Source organism: Miniopterus schreibersii (assembly GCF_964146895.1).
Source record: "Miniopterus schreibersii genome assembly, chromosome: 12".
In the NCBI taxonomy this organism is placed as follows: domain Eukaryota; kingdom Metazoa; phylum Chordata; class Mammalia; order Chiroptera; family Miniopteridae; genus Miniopterus; species Miniopterus schreibersii.
This window is the reverse complement of record NC_138112.1, coordinates 64587003-64603616: the sequence shown is the minus strand read 5'-3', so window position 1 is coordinate 64603616 and position 16614 is coordinate 64587003. Positions and strand designations below refer to the sequence as shown.

General features: G+C 35.8%; 1 protein-coding gene across 1 annotated transcript; it reads left to right on the top strand.

The window, feature by feature from the left end:
- Positions 1–1375: 1375 nt before the first annotated feature.
- On the top strand, positions 1376–16417 carry LOC308565560 (uncharacterized protein; the record flags this gene model as incomplete). The annotated part of the gene is made up of 3 exons (XM_081154875.1): positions 1376–2310; positions 4194–4387; positions 15417–16417. 3 exons carry the CDS (start codon positions 1376–1378, stop codon positions 16415–16417), a joined length of 2130 nt encoding a protein of 709 aa, XP_081011001.1.
- Positions 16418–16614: the final 197 nt, after the last annotated feature.

Sequence of the window (16614 nt, the reverse complement as noted above, 5' to 3'; positions counted from 1 at the left end):
AAGACAGCTTCCTGCAAATCCAGAAAGGTAAGCTGTAATTGTGATGTTAGCCTATTTTAGTTAAAGATAGTTCTAAATTGCAGGATCAATGTACAAAGAATAAAATAGGAAAGCATGAAATTCCGAGATCTTTATCTGAACCTTAACTTTCTTAATTATAAAGTAAAATAAAACTAGATATAGGAGAAATAGCAATAATGATGATTTTTATAATAAAATAGTTCACTTAAGGTAATTTTGAAAACTAGTACTGATGAAAATAGGGAAATGTGAGAGAATATTTGTCTTCTCAGTTTTATTTATCAAACTATAAAGGCAAAAACAACTGATGGGGCCAGAACATAGAGACAGGTGTGGTAGATTTGATGAGCTAGGAAGACATAATAATGGTGTTATAAAGTTACAGACCAAATATTAATAAAGTGTAAAAGAAATTGTCAGTCAGTGTTGACTGGCTGAGAGTGGATGCCTTTAATATGAAGTAAAGCAAAACTCTGTGTGCATGTGTGTGCATGTGTGTGTATGTGTTTAGTCTCATTCATATGTGCCAACCATTTACATGCCCAGAGTAAATAATAAGTGGGATTAATCAAAGTTACACTTTATTAGGCAAAATTATGAAGGGAAAATAGAGGAAGAGAATAGTATTTGGTTACAGTTGTGAATGGATGAGCCATATTTCTTGATTGAGTTAAAGGTTTATTGATATTTAGCATACACTGCATACACTGTCTAGGAGGTGTTAATAGGAAATGTTATTTAACAGGACGATAGAATTAATGTTTTTTTTTATATTTAGCATAAGTGACAGGAGTGGTACATAAAGTAGAACATTAATATTGAATATATTTATTCCCTGACATAAAAAGGATTGTTTTAAGAGAATTGATTCTCATTAAAATGTAGTTGGGAGGACTTAAACTCATTTTGAACAAGAATTACTCAAAACAGTAAAAGTTTGAAATTGAAAGAAGATGGAGTAGGTCAACCACTGTTGAGTAAAGATGGTGAACCCAGACAAAAACAGCAGAAAAAGCCTGTGTCATAATTCCATTCTTAATAGGGATGCAGCAAGTAGATAGTATTCTTGCACAATAAGATCCCAATAAAATGCACACTTCTCATTTTCTCTGATATCATTCCATTCAAGAATAAAAATAAATTAGGATTTTATTTTCTTGGGTCGATTTTAACTGAACATCAGTTCATTTCTGAAGTTTCAAATCTCATTTCCTAGAAATAGAGCAAGGTAATGATGGCAATAATTTTAAAAATCATAGAAATACTTTCATGCAGTTAATCCAGTTGACAGAAGAGGAAAGTGTGGTTCAAGAAGATCAATGAATTAACCATCTCGAATTTACCATATTTGCAGATGGAGAACAAATTAAAAACAGAAAAATCAAATATCACTACAATGATGGAATTTGTTCTCTTGGGGTTTTCTGACATTCCCAATATCCAATGGATTCTTTTTGGGATATTTTTAGTCATCTATCTGACTATCCTCATGTGCAATAGCATTATAATACTGATAACTAAAAATGACCCTACTCTCCAGACCCCCATGTATTTTTTTCTCAGCAATTTTTCCTTTCTAGAAATCTGTTATGTAACAGTCACTATCCCAAGAATGCTCATGGACCTTGTGACCCAGAAAGGAAACATTTCTTTACTAGCTTGTGCTACACAAATGTGTTTTGTCCTTATGTTCGGAGGCTCGGAGTGTCTCCTCCTGGCAGTGATGGCCTATGACCGTTACGTGGCCATCTGTAACCCTCTGCACTACCCTCTAGTCATGAACCACAAGGTCTGTGTCCAGCTGGTGACTGCCTCCTGGGTCAGTGGAGTTCCAGTCGTAATTGGGCAAACATGCCAGATTTTCTCTCTGCCCTTTTGTGGGTCTAACACAATTAATCATTTCTTCTGCGACATTCCCCCAGTACTCAAGCTAGCTTGTGGGGACACATCTGTGAATGAGATAGCGGTCTATGTGGTTGCGGTGATATTTATCATGGTCCCATTTCTGCTGATTGTTGTCTCCTATGGCAAAGTTATTTCCAGCATTCTGAAATTGTCATCAGCCAGAGGGAGGGCTAAAGCCTTCTCCACCTGCTCATCTCACCTGATCGTTGTTGTCTTATTTTATGGAACGGCTACAATCACTTATTTACAACCCAAACCAAATCAATCTGAAGGAATCGGGAAACTGATCTCCCTTTTCTACACCGTTTTGATCCCATTGTTGAATCCCATTATATATACTCTGAGGAACAAAGACATCATGGTGGCACTGAAAAAACTACTGAAGTATGACAATGACTCAAAGACTTGAAATTACACAAAGGATTTACTTCTGTTTGTCACATAAATACAACAGGAAAAAAATCTAATTTTGTTCCTATATTGTTGCTTTTGCAGAAATATTTGCACTTTTTTTTTTTTGAGAGTATTACAGATGTCCCCCATTTTCCACCACCCCCCCACCCATTTTTAAATAATGGTCATTAATAATCATCATAGCAACTTCACATTATGTTAAGGGGCCTTCGTTTCATAGGATTAGGCAAAGGGCTTCTGTGTAATCAGAGCACAAATTATCTCAATTGCAACAATCTAACCTGAAGATTCATCTTTCCTCTCACTATGTACTAGTGAGTTAAGAGACTGCCTGAGCAAGACAATGATAGTTGACCAAGTGTGTTATATAACCAGGAATTAGAGTCCTATTCTGTGATATATTTTCTTTAACCTTCCCATTCCTTCAGATATATTTACTGACCTCCTCTGTGCTATGATTGGATTTGGCCAATGAGAAAAACCAGCAGCAGCCCAGATGGTGGAAGCAGGGAAATCATTGTTTTCTTTGCATTTAACCTTGTTTCTCTCTCCTGTCGCTGTCCATGGTGCTTTAAGATTACAAATCCTACAGACTGAGGAATCTCAGAGGGAAGGCAGGGGTGGGGGAGTGGGTGGGGAGAGATTAATCAAAGAACTTATACGCATAAATGCATATCCCGTGGAAACAGACAATAGCATGGGGAAGGCCTGGGGGTGGAGCAGGTGCAGGGTGGAGGGATTCGATGGGGAGGGAGAAAAGGGGGGATAACTGTAATACTTTCAACAATAAAGATAAATTTTTCTTTTAAAAGACTACAAATCCTAAGGGTGTCCCCTCCTCTATTATCCCAGCATTCACTGTTCTCTGATAACATCATCCCCTCCACTTGTAGCTTCAGGTATTGCTTTAACAGTATCTATTTAGTATTAGAAGTATCTTAAATTTTTACTCTAAACTATGCATATCAATGTGTATTGGGTTGAATGAAGACCCCTTTAAATATATGTCCATCTGGAACCTGCAAATGTGGCCTTATTTGAAAACGGGGGGAGGGGAAGGAGACCTTTGCAAATGTCCTAAGTTAAGGAAATGAGATCATCTTGGCTTAAGGTGGACACTAAATCCCATGACCAGTGTCCTTATGAGGCAGAAAGGCACAGAAAGTTTAGAAAACAGAACAGAGACACAGAGAAGAACATCATGAGAAGACGGAGGCAGAGACTGGAGTGATGTCGCCAATAACCATACAGCCAAGAAGGTCAAGAGCCACCAAAAGCTGGAAGAAGCAAGGAATGGTCCTCCCTTAAAGCCTCCAGAGGGAGCGAGACCCTGTGACACTGTGGTTTTGGACTCTGAATTCTGGACCTGTGAGAGACCTAAGTTTTGTTGTTTTAAGCTACTCAAATTGTGGTAATTTGTTACAGTAGATCAAACAAAGTAATACACCACATAAATAGTCTTTTCAGCCCAGCCGGGCATGGCTCAGTGGTTGAGCATCGACCTATGACCCAGGAGATCACAGTTAGATCCCCAGCAGGGGGTGTGCAGGAGGAAGCCGATCAGTGACTCTCTCATCATTGATGTTTCTCTCTCTCTCTCTCCCTCTCCTTTCCTCTCTCTGAAATCAATAAAGACATATTTTTTTTAAAAGAGTATTTTCATTAAAATGCTTTTGTGTGAATCATGTGGAATGATTTCTGTGTCTTTTTCAGGCAATAATTGGGGGGGGGGGCATCTTTTGAAAGTAAAATCAAAGTACTTATCCTTTTATTTGAAAAAATTGTATCAAAGTAACCTCAACTGGTAGAAATAATATTTGCCCAAGAATGAGTATTACATGTGTTTGTTCAAGAATGTTTGTTAAAGGTCTTTTTATACACCACAAAAGCAACCTGGAAGCAAAGGGAAGGCTCTCTCAGCTGGAACAGATCAACTCACTGGAAAACACCTGCACCAGCAACACTGCAGAGCCTGTCAAACTATGGTTCAGAGGTGCTTCCCTGCGGACATCCCAAGCTTCCCTGACATGTGGGAAAGAATGTAAATGTATGTACGGCATAACTCTGTTTTTTTAAAACCAAGAAGGATAGCACTCCTAACTGCACGTAGCACTTTGCGAATGCACCTCAGTGGTGGGTGTGTCTTCATATCTGCAAGATCTGGGGGGTGCGGATGAGAAGGGAACGTTGCCTCCCTCACAGTGGGAGAATTTCAAACAATCTCTGATTTAGTTATCATGCTTTTATTAGAGCTTGGACTTGTTACAAAGAAATTGTAACCTGTAAAGCACACAGAAAAATAACTTTTTTCTTTTTTTAACTGAGGTATAATTGACATATAATATTATATCTGTTTCAGGTGTACAAGATGAGTTGATGTTGGTATATATTGTGAAATTATTGCCACAGTAAGCCTCTCATATACAGTTATAAAAAAGTATTTTCTTATGATGAGGACGATAAAAATGGACCTAGTTAAAAATAAATGACCGTCAGTGAACACTGAATTTTGAGAAATGAAACAATCCTCAAACCAAAAAGGAAAGAGAACACTGTCAACAAGTATTGAATCAATGAAGGGGTCTCAGAATTGACAAATCAGAGATCATTAGCAATATAAAATTAGACAAATAATGACAAATATGAGTGTTTGGTCTTTGACAAATCAAAAAGAAACAAATAAAATGTGCATGGTTATCAGAGATCACAGTAGTGCTAGATTCATAAATTGGGCATATGTCCCTTTTTCAGTACCAAAAATACATATATGTAAATGTTTTCATGTACTTGCTGACAAAAATAATTTAAACAAATTCAAAAGTAATGAAGTAAAAAAAAAAAAAAGCAAAAATGTAAACACACAATACACTAAAAATGTTGAAAATTAAAGCACTTACTAAAGGCATATATGAAATAAATTAAAATAAGTAAAATCTATTCAAACTTAATGACAATTAAATAGACAAGTAGTTAAAATTTTGAAGATTTCACCATATCAACCCAATTAGGAAAATATTTTCCCTGGATATGCCAAGTAATTAATTGAACAAATATTTCCTATCCATAAAATGTTATTATTAAACCTGCCCTAGAGCAGCTCACAGAGGCAGCTCCCAGTCACGTGAGCAGCCAGGACTCCACACGTGCAAAGGTTTCTTGCATGTATATGACAAAGCACATGTACTTAAAATGTTCTACAAAGCAGAAAGAAAAGAAAAAAAGCAGCTATAACTAAATCTGGAAGAGAAAGTGTGAATTACTTTACTATCTGATTTTTGCATTGATTTTTTATTTTTTATTTTAGGACTCCGTAGAACTCTGCAGATCAAGATTCAACATATTCACCATGTAAAGAAGACGGATTTAAGCTCAAAATTTGCATTCGAATCAAAGCTGAAAATTTGCCTTTCTCACCTTCATTATGATACAGGAAATTGAAGACAGAACTGACACTAAAACACTTTGGAGATCATTGAACCCTAAATAAGTACAGCATGTTTGTGTTAATAATTAATCAGGTAAATAACTGGAACTTATTTGAACCAAATCCCTTTTATTAAGAAAAATACCGGCTTTTCTTTATTTATATATGCTTCTATGACTCACTATAGAAAAAGAATATGCTGCATTAAAGAAGATTAAGTCTATGATTTTTTTTCCCTAAAACATATTTTCTAGAAGTGACTTTCTTATTAAGAATGGTAGAATTAAAATAGTATAAAAATATGGGATTTCTCATTTCTTTGTCATCTTTTTTCCCTCTTTGTACTTTTATTTGCTTTAAAACACATACTCTTTTTTTCTTTCTAACCTCTATTTTCCAAACCACCTTATTATTTTTTGTGGGGTGGGTTTCTGTCAACTTTAAAAATAAAAAGCCAAAGTGAGAGGTAACAGCAATTATTTGATATCAAAGAATAGCTACTTCGGTAGCACTGACTAAGGCAAAAACAGGAATCGTGTTTGGGTTATGAGATGGAGGCAAGGGGCATTCACATGAAAAGGAAAGGAAATAATTACATGAACAGAATTACTGATGCTAATAAGCCGAGGAAGACGTTTCTATAGGTGCAAATCAGCTAGGCTATTCTTGAGCTACACGTGGCCATGCTAATTCTAAGTGTCTTCGTGCTAAATTCTAAGTGTCTTTAATTTTCAGTCCTGGAGTCGGGATGTCTGCCCCCTGTTAGCTCTGAGACAGTTGGAATACAATGTTGCCTTGACCCAGCTTAAAGGTTATTTTGCCCAAACATGCCACAGGATCGAGGGCTAAGACATGCTGGGCGATTGCTCCAGGACAGAGACTCACTCCATTTTGAAGTCTCTCTGTCTATATTAATTTTCACAGTTCTTTATGTCTTAAAAGAGCTAAAAATTTTAAGCCAATACTGCAGTATTTGATTTGGGGGGGGGATGACTGTCTAATAATTGTATTTTATAATAATTTATACTGCTCAATTTGGATTTCTGTATTTGCCATCTCAGGTATATTATTAAAGTGAGAATAATTTTTAATGAGAACAACTAATTACAGATAGTAAGACACATGAGCTAGGCGAGATTCCTGAAATAATATTATCTGTGCAATTTATTTCATAAGTTCAGTATTCATTAACCAATTTATAGGCCAAAATACATTTATCCACTACCTGCTGCATGATGGTACTGGGTAAGTGAAAGATCTTGAGAGATAATGCCTGGTGATAATGTTACTTATTTGACTTTGATGGCTGAATGAAACAGGAGTAAAATTTCAGGGCAAAGTTCAGGCCCAGGCAGGAAGAGCCATAGCAGTTTTATGTAGGTGAGGAATGGCTCCTGCTGTGCTTGCAAAAGGTTACATGTCAGAGTTGAATTTCCAAAAAGGACAATTCAAAGTTTTGTGGTGAGCACTCCACTGGGAATTGGAACAGATATAAATGTTTCTGCTGTAGGTCTGTTTGTAATATGTGGAGTAAAAAGACTCACTTTGCTCTGTCCACAAACAAAAAATAATAATGCATGTTTCTAGAACCCTTCAATTCCATTAAAAGGCAAACCTACTACACATTTTATTGTGTTACTCTGTTTAGACAGCACATGTTCACCATTGCATTCAGCTTTCCTCTTTAATATCATGATATAAAATGCTGGAATTTGAATGGAAATTAAAAATTTATATATTAATTCTTCAATCTCTTCTAGTCAATAAAAAATAAATCGAAAGGATAAATGATAAATTTCACTGTTTTTCCAGATGGAACACCACAAGATCCAACCAGAAGCAGATTTCACTTCAATGATGGAGTTGGTTCTTTGGGGATTTTATTATATCCCAATCTCGGATGTTTCTTTCTGTGATATTTTTCTTGCCTATGTGATAATCCTCATGGGAAAAGGCATCATTATTCTCATAATCAGAGTTCACCAGGCTTTCCAAACCCCAGTGTATTTTTTCCTCAGTAATTTTTTCTTCCTGGAAATCTGTTATGCATCTGTCACTCTTTCTAGAATATTCCTAAACCTTCGGACTCGGAAAAGAAATTTTTTTTTATTTGCCCGTGTTACAAAAGTATGCTTTATCTTTATGCTTAGAAACACAGAATGCTTTTTCCTGATGGTGATGGTCTGTGACCACCACACGGCCATTTATCACGTTCTGCAATATCATCTAGTTATGAACCATCAGCTCTGTATCCTGCTGATGATGACTGGCTGTTGGAAGAGTGGAATTCCAGTCAAGTTAGAGCAGACTTGCCACATTTTCTCTCTGCCACTTTGTGGATCTAACCAAATTAATCACTTCTGTGACATTCCCCCCAGTGCTCATTCAGCATTTCCTGAATGAGATGCTGACCTGACAGCTGCTGTGCTGTTTGTTACAATCCCCTTTTTGTTGACACTTGACTCCTACAGTAAAACCATCTCCACCATCCTGAAGTCGCCACCAGCAACAGAAAGAACCAGTGCTTCCTCCACTTGCTCATCTCACAGCATTGTTATGGTTTTATTCTGCAGATCTGGAGTCATTACGTATTTATGACCCAGACCCAAGCATTCTTCCAGAACAGACAAATTTCTCTCCCTGTCCTAAACATTGTCGCCCTGATGTCTAACCCCATGACACACATTCTGAGGAGTAAGGATGCTGTGCTGGCCTTGAGAAAATGACTGCCTTAGTGTTCAATGCATTAGCCACTGACTTGAAGGCTTTATCTGTTTTTCCCCTACATCTGCTTTGGTCTAATCAGAAATTATCTTGTGGTTTCCTTTTCTGTCCTAATATGAATTGATTGTCCTCACTCATTCTTGAACTTGCAGTTTTTGGCTGAACTTTCTGATATTAGGGTTATATCCCAAGTGGTTGTATTTCCAATATTTTAGAAAATCTTATATTTAATGGACTAGTCTCTGTCAGTACAAATTCACTGCTGATTTGAGACTGTTTACAGAAAAAAATATAGTATCTTTTATCTAGTAATTCATATCCCAATATTTTCCTCTAAAAACCATAGTGTATATTTTAGTTCCTCTCTCCATTTATTGTTATGATTTACTTTAAAAAAAGATATCAGCTAGTAAAGATATTGTAAATGGAAAGCCTTTAGAGAATAATTGTTGAATGATGATATAACATGAACACACTTGAATATGTAAAAGTTTGCAGTGTAGAAAAGTTGACATTTTAATAAATTACATTAGTTTAAATGAGTATAAGTGTGTAAAAAAAAAAGAACATGAACCTTACTTTACTAATTCGGAAAAATATTCCAGATAATTTGTAAACCTAAATATGAAATTCTGCACGACTCTTTTCAAGGGTAATGTATATTGTCTTCATGGCCTTGGCTGTGAGAAAAATAGTTTTAACAAGATTAGTAGCCATAGTGGACAACATTAATAGGTTGAACAGAATTGATAAAGAAGTGCTCTTTATCTGAAGAAGCCATTCAGAATGACATTTTCAATGCAAAGTGCCTAATACTACATATATAAAGAAGTGCTGCAAATTCAAAACACAGAAAACTTGGAAGAAAAACTGAAAGGAAACTTGAAGAGGTATTTCACAAAAAGGATAATCCAAATGACCAGGAAAATAAAAATAACTCATTAATAAACAGTAAAAGGCAAATTAAAATCACACGTGATCTATAACACACTCCTCATAAAGACAAAAATATTTTAAGTAAATAAATCAAGACTAACCACCCTGCAGGTGTAAAGGATGTGGAACAACGGAACTCTCGTGGATGAAGGCATGTAGATCCGGACAGCACTCAACAGACAGCCTGCTGTCCTCTAGAGAATCGTTTTAAATTTAATTTAATTTTACTTCATCGTCTAATTAAATGCCTTGGGGGACACTGGTTAATAAGATTACATAGATTGCAAGTACATCATCTGTATATTGCATTGTGTGCCCACCACCCAAAGTCAAATCTTCGGTCACCCTTATTTGACCTCCTTTATCTTTTTCTACTAAACTCCCCACCCCCTTCCCTCCGGTAATCACCATACTGGTGTCTGTGTCTAAGAGTTTTTGTTTGTCTGTTCGTCGTGTTTGTTCATTTGTTGCTTCTAGTTTTATATCCCACATCTGAGTGAAATCATATGGTTCTGTCTGACTTATTTCACTTAGCATGATATCCTCAAGATCCATCCCTGTTGTCATAAGTGGCAGCGTTTCATCTTTTCTTACGGCTGAGTAGTGTTCCATTGAGAATCTCACTCCTAGGCACGTGCCAGCAGAAATGCATACACGTGTGCCAGGAACACGTCCAAGAATTTTCACCTTTGCATCACTTATAATGTCAAATCCTTCTCAAATTAGAATGGAAAGTGATTGTCACAGCTTCACACACGGGAGAACCAGGCAGTGATCAAAGTTAATAAAACACAATTACGTACAACATGGATCAAGCATATTGTTGAAAAAAATAAGCCATTTACTCTACATATCCTTTTAGTTAAGGTTAAAAGACAGTATTTAGATCACCCATTATATATTTTTTCCCCTCTCCTAAATTCTCTTTAATGAACATATGTTTATAATGAACAAAAATCTAATACTCTTTATTATTTTTATGCCACACTTCTATTTTTCCTGAAATGAATTCAGAAAACGAGTTGCCTTTTACCTCAAAAAAATAATCAACAATAAAAATATATTCCAGCCTGGTGATAGCTCTGAATTGTTTTGGAGAAATGAATCAAACCTACGTAAGGACTTACTGCTAACCAAGCCACATATATTTTCCAACATTTAAAACAAATAAATAAATAACTTCCATTTCTAGTAAGATTCACTGGGTCATAGCAAGCCAGTCCTCTTGTTGCAAGCACTAGAAAAATTTGCATAAATTATAAAACTCATATTTTAGAAGCATCATAGGGCCCTGGGAGAAAAAAGAATAGATGTGAATATCAAACTTAAGGTCCGTTAAGTCCAAAAGAGACAACCCACATGATTACTTAAACATAGTTTGCTTGCAATCTTTTGCAAGTACTAGCTTGTTACAATATCCTATTACTGCGTAACTTTATGTGTGTGTATGTTTTATCGATTGATTGAAAAAGTAAACACAATTGTGATATTAGTCAATGGGGTTTGCTTCCTCTTTATATATGAAATGCACAGGCAATGTCTCAGATCTTTTTTTAACTAAATCGTTGTTCAGATTAAATTTTTAAAATTTATCTTTATTGTTGGAAGTATTACAGATGTAATTTTTTATAGATAAAGTTGAGAATCTGTCTATGTGTTTAAGGGGTTATTTTCTTATCTTCTCTGTGAAATGTTCCTTCGTCTGTTTAGTTCATTTTTCTGTTTATATTTTGGACTGTTCCTCAGTACTTAAGAATAAGCCGAGGCCACTTTATTTGAGATAATCATTTGTAATTATTTTCCCATTATACCAATTCTATTTTGATTTTACTTTGGGGGTTTGTTTCTTTTTATCATTAATAATTATTTATTTTTATATAGAATTTTTTTTTCAATTTTTGTGTCCTGCATTCTAAATTTTGAGTTATAGTTAAACTTTCCTTACCCCAAAATTATAAAAACCTTTTTTCTCAGAATTCTTTTATCCTTTCACTCTCTAAAATCTTTAAACTCGTGTATTATTTGGAGTTTTTCTTGCTACAGTGTAAGATATTAAGGAAGGTTTATTATTTTTTCCTCTAAGGCTGCTAACTTGTCCCAATAGCATTTGTTTCATGCGTCCATCATTTGCCATTTTGGTAGACCCTCCTCATTAAATGATAAATCCTCACTCGCACTCGAGCCCTTCTCTGGAATGTGTGCTCTGTGCCGTGAGAAGCTCCCTCTATCCATGCAGGATGCTAATTATGAGGCTCAGAGCTCCGTTCCAGCTGACAGCTTGTTGGATGTGCATCTGCAGTAGCTCAGCCCTGGCTGCCTCTCAGCCCCTTGCTGCGCTGTGTCACACCTGGTTCCCGAGGCCTCTCACCACCCACTGCTCCCTGGTTTTCCATGATGGCAAATGACTCCTGACACTTTGTAATAGACTTTTCTAGTCACTCTCCAGTATCACATGACTACAGGAGTTCCTTCTCTTGTAAATGTTTTCTCTTCATAAGCATAAACCCTTAGAAATCACTGTTTACTAAATAATAGGAAGCAACATCCTATTTTTGTCATAAGAAATTGATTCCAACCCAAGAGTCTTAAACAATACAAGTGTTGAAAAAAATCTGTCCCAGTATTGAAGCCTGGTTGCTTGGCATCTTTTCGATTATCTCAGCTGGACTTATGCCAGATTCTCACTTTATTAGAAGTAAAGTTTGAAAGTATAATTAAAAATGTAAATGTGTTAGGTGGAAGAGATCCCTGGGGTTGAGATGACAACTTTTATTTAAAGAGAACCTGATATTTATAAAGAACAGATTACTTTAAAGGTAGCTTGAATATCTTTGATGAAACAAGTATTTCACCTACATTAATTTGAATATTTAAACCCTCCAAAGTGAGAAAAATCAGCAACATCCCAAATAAGAAAGGTAAATATGAACTACTTTAGAAAATATTAAGCTTTAGTTCATATTTTTAAATTTAAAATTAATATTTAACTTATAGTAGGAAATGTGTCTTTGTATGAAAGCAACTCCTACATATTCTAGTCCTATTAAATAAAATTTACAATGAAATGATAAGTTGTGATGTTAAATCACTTTATATGCTGAAAACTGTAATACTGAAGAATATTTTCTAGGTATAGGTAATATTATAGAAAACTTCATTTTGAGCCAACACATAACAAATAAGTGTACTCAGCTTGATATTGTAATAGGAGATTTAAAGTAAAACAATCCATGAAATAAAGTACAATGATTAGGAAATCCAAAGGACAATTTATTTCAAAGAAAAAAAAAGATAAAATTAAGGGCTTTTTAATATAATAGAAAATTTTAAGTTCTATATTGTGTTTTATTAACTTTAAGGTTTAATTTGATATTTTATATCAAATATATAAATACATCTGAAGCTTGGGTGGCTTTCTATATCTAACAAATTAGAATATTGTACACAATCCCTTAATTATTTGGATTTATTCAGAATAGAGATGGGAATTTAAAATAAAATGAATTTTATTTCCCTTGATTCATAAGAACTGAAATATTTACAGGAATGAAGAGCAATATAGGTAATTTTGTTAGAGCACAAAAGTAAATCTCTGCTTTTTCTACCTTGTCCCCTCTACAGAAAATCATCTACAGACCTTACACACTTCATGCTATAGACCTGTGATTTCATCACCAAAAATTGCATCTGTACAGTTAGAAATTATGTATATTTTAACATCATAAGTCATTTTATTCAAGTAATAAAAGTTAAATTACTTGTATTAAATGCTGCCATTCATAAAAGCGATACATAAAAATTAGAATTGTATTGCATTGTATAGTTATTCTTTTCTCCCTTTTAAGAATAATAATTTCACTTAAACAGTGTTTGTTGCTTTACTTAGTTTTGGAATCAGGCATTTTCTACGACTTATACTGTTCTGAAGTAGAAAACTAGTCACGGTCCTTGCCTCCAGATCATTTAGTGATAAAAAAAAAAAAAAAAAAGGCATCAAAAGGAAGTAGCCAGATTGCAACACTGTGGACTGAGCAGTGATGTGTAACCTTGGTGTTAGGTCCACAGATTGGAGATGACATACAAGCCAAACTACTGGTGGAGAATTCACGGAGAATTTTTAACACACTGCTGATTGCTTTCAGGTCTCATTCCTTTCTCACTTAAAGATGGGATACAAATAAAAACGAAATTAGAGGGTGTTTTTTCATGCCACTTGGAAGAAAGGGTAAAACTTAGAAAAATAAAATTAGCTTGTAATAGCAGTAACAATAGAACTTAGAAATACTTTTATAAACATCAGGACTTCTTCAAGTTGCTTTGGATAGATTGCCTGAATTCATTCCTATAACAATCCTAAGTATTTATAAATTTGTTAGCCAGTTTTAAGCTCCAGTGAGCGATGGCACAGGGAAATCAAGCAACTTGCATGAGGCCACTCAGCTAGCAGGTGGGAAGCTATAACTCAGACCCTGTCCATCTTGGTAGGAATAGATTGCTTATCTGGAGCACTATAGTTACACTATGTTTGGCGGGCATGGTTCAAAGACACCAGGACAGAGGAATGAAGGGCAGGGCTGGGGCCAACCTTGAGTCAAGAGATGCTTGGGAACTGTGCAGTGCAGAATCAGCCGGCCCCGAAAAGGAGTGAGTGCCTCTTAAATGAGCACCTGAGGGTGTCACTCACCTTTCTCTAGTCCTGGCCCCGAGGAAAGAAAATAATGGAAAAAAGTAATCACCCATGAGTAACTCAGTAACTCTATCTAGCACAATTTTGCTAGGCAATGTGTTATACAACACTGGGCTGGGAACTAAAGATTTAAGAACATAATATCATATTCATAATTATAAGCATAGGACCATCATTAATAAACTTTAAAATTGATAGGCAATTTTACCAATATGATTTCATTTCATTATCACAAATAAGGAAGTGAACCTTGGAAAATTTAAACAATTGCTTTATTTCAAACAGATTCTGCAATTAGGATTGCAGAAAACTAAAAAAAAAAACTAGCAATCATAAAACCTTTTGGTAAATGGTCAAAGTATCCATCGTTAGTCTCAATATCTTTATCTCTAAAAAAGAAAAAATGATTACCTAAAGTGTTGTGTTTTAAGGAGCAACAAAGATAGTGGAGGGGCACACAGCACATGGCATAAACATCACAGGCAATATACAGGGTGTCCCCAAAAAAGGTACACGCACTTTAACAGCTGATAGCTCAATTCTGAAAATAAAATATATTTTAATAAACACTGCCTTTATAATTATTCAAAGTGTGTGTATACATTTTTTGGGACACCCTATATTTCTCCCCCAGCCCACACACATACACACAGGTAACCCACACTCCCTGCCATTCCTGTTTCCCCAGGGTTTCCCTCTTTACTGTTTCTATCTGTATTGTGTTCCCAGGCAACTTTTCTAGAATAAAACCCTGTTATATTCCCCAGTCAGTATTCTACTAAAAAATAATTTGTTTTATTCCACTTTGTGCAATAAAATATTCTTTTTTTTTTTTTTGTAAACTACCAAATAATATGAACTGTGTACTAAAACATATATGTTCATGGTAATCGAGTGATGGAAGAGAAATGAAGGGTTGCAACAGGCAGTTGAGAATGTATGAGGAAGACAATTTTTGATACAGAGCTGAATTGTCAAGAAATGCAATTCATTAAAAGAGAGATCATTCAGCAAACCTACAGGTCTATTTTCAACCACTCCCAGTTCTGCTAGTGTCTGTGCTGAGCAGGACATAGTTTGCTTTATTTTGGGCTATATCCCAGAAAGTACAATGATCTTAAAGGAAATTTCAGGGAATTTTACAGTGATAATCAATAATATCTACACTGAGAAAATGGGAAATATATCAATAGTAGCATACTTAAGTTAGAAACAATTAAGGTGATCATGAAAACCAATCTCAATGTGCAGATATAATTTAAAGAACAGGAACTGATCCATGAAGGTAAAAATAAAAGCACACAGTAAATTTCCTCTTTCCACAGATGAAACACCAAGAAAAACCACCAGAAGAGAATCTAACTCAATTGACAGAATTTGTTCTCTTGGACTTTGCAGATGTTCCCCATCTCCAGTGGTTTCTGTTTCACTTATTCTTAATCATCTACATCATTATCCTGATGGGCAACGGCACCATACTTCTAACAACAAAACTGGACCCCGCTCTCCAGACCCCCATGTATTTTTTCCTTGGCAATTTTTCCTTTTTGGAAATCTGCTATGTATCAGTTATACTCCCCAGAATGCTCACGAATCTTTGGACCCAGAGAAGAACAATACCTTTAGTTGCCTGTGCTGCACAAATGTGCTGGATTCTTATGCTGGGAGCCACCGAGTGTTTCCTTTTGGCCGTGATGGCCTATGACCGCTACGTGGCCATTTGTAACCCTCTGCACTACCCTCTAGTCATGAGCCACAAGGTCTGTGTCCAGCTGGTGGCTGGCTCCTGGATCATTGGAGTTCCAGTCCAAATAGGGCAGACAGTCCAGATTTTCTCTCTGCCCTTTTGTGGTTCGAACCTCATCAACCACTTCTTTTGTGAAATCCCCCCAATACTCAGGTTGGCCTGCGGGAACACCTTGGTAAATGAAATCCTGGTCTACACAGTTGTCGTGTTGTTTGTCACGGTTCCATTTCTGTTGATTCTTGTCTCCTATGGCAAAATCATCTCTACAGTTCTCAAACTGCCATCAGCCACAAGTCGGGCCAAAGCCTTCTCCACCTGCTCATCTCATCTCATAGTTGTGGCTCTGTTCTTTGGATCAGTCATTATCACATATTCAAGACCCAAGGCCCAAGGCTCAGCAGGAACTGACAAAGCGCTTTCTCTTTTCTACACTGTCGTGACTCCCTTATTTAACCCCCTGGTATACAGTTTCAGGAACAAGGATGTCATAATGGCACTGAGAAAACTGCTATGTAAAAAATTTCCTTTATTAAAAAATGAGTCCATTTACAGGAATTGATGTCGTATAGATTTTTAGTAAAATTTCAACAGCTATTTACCTTAAACTCAATTTATCTATTTCCAAATTAAAAGTTACTTGTAACATTGAGAGACTTTTCTGTCTTCAGTTATACAGTTATGTATGTGTTCACAAGAGCAAATCACTTTTTCTGGGAGTTGTGTAATTTTATTGTGAAATGTTCCTTCTCGGTAAGA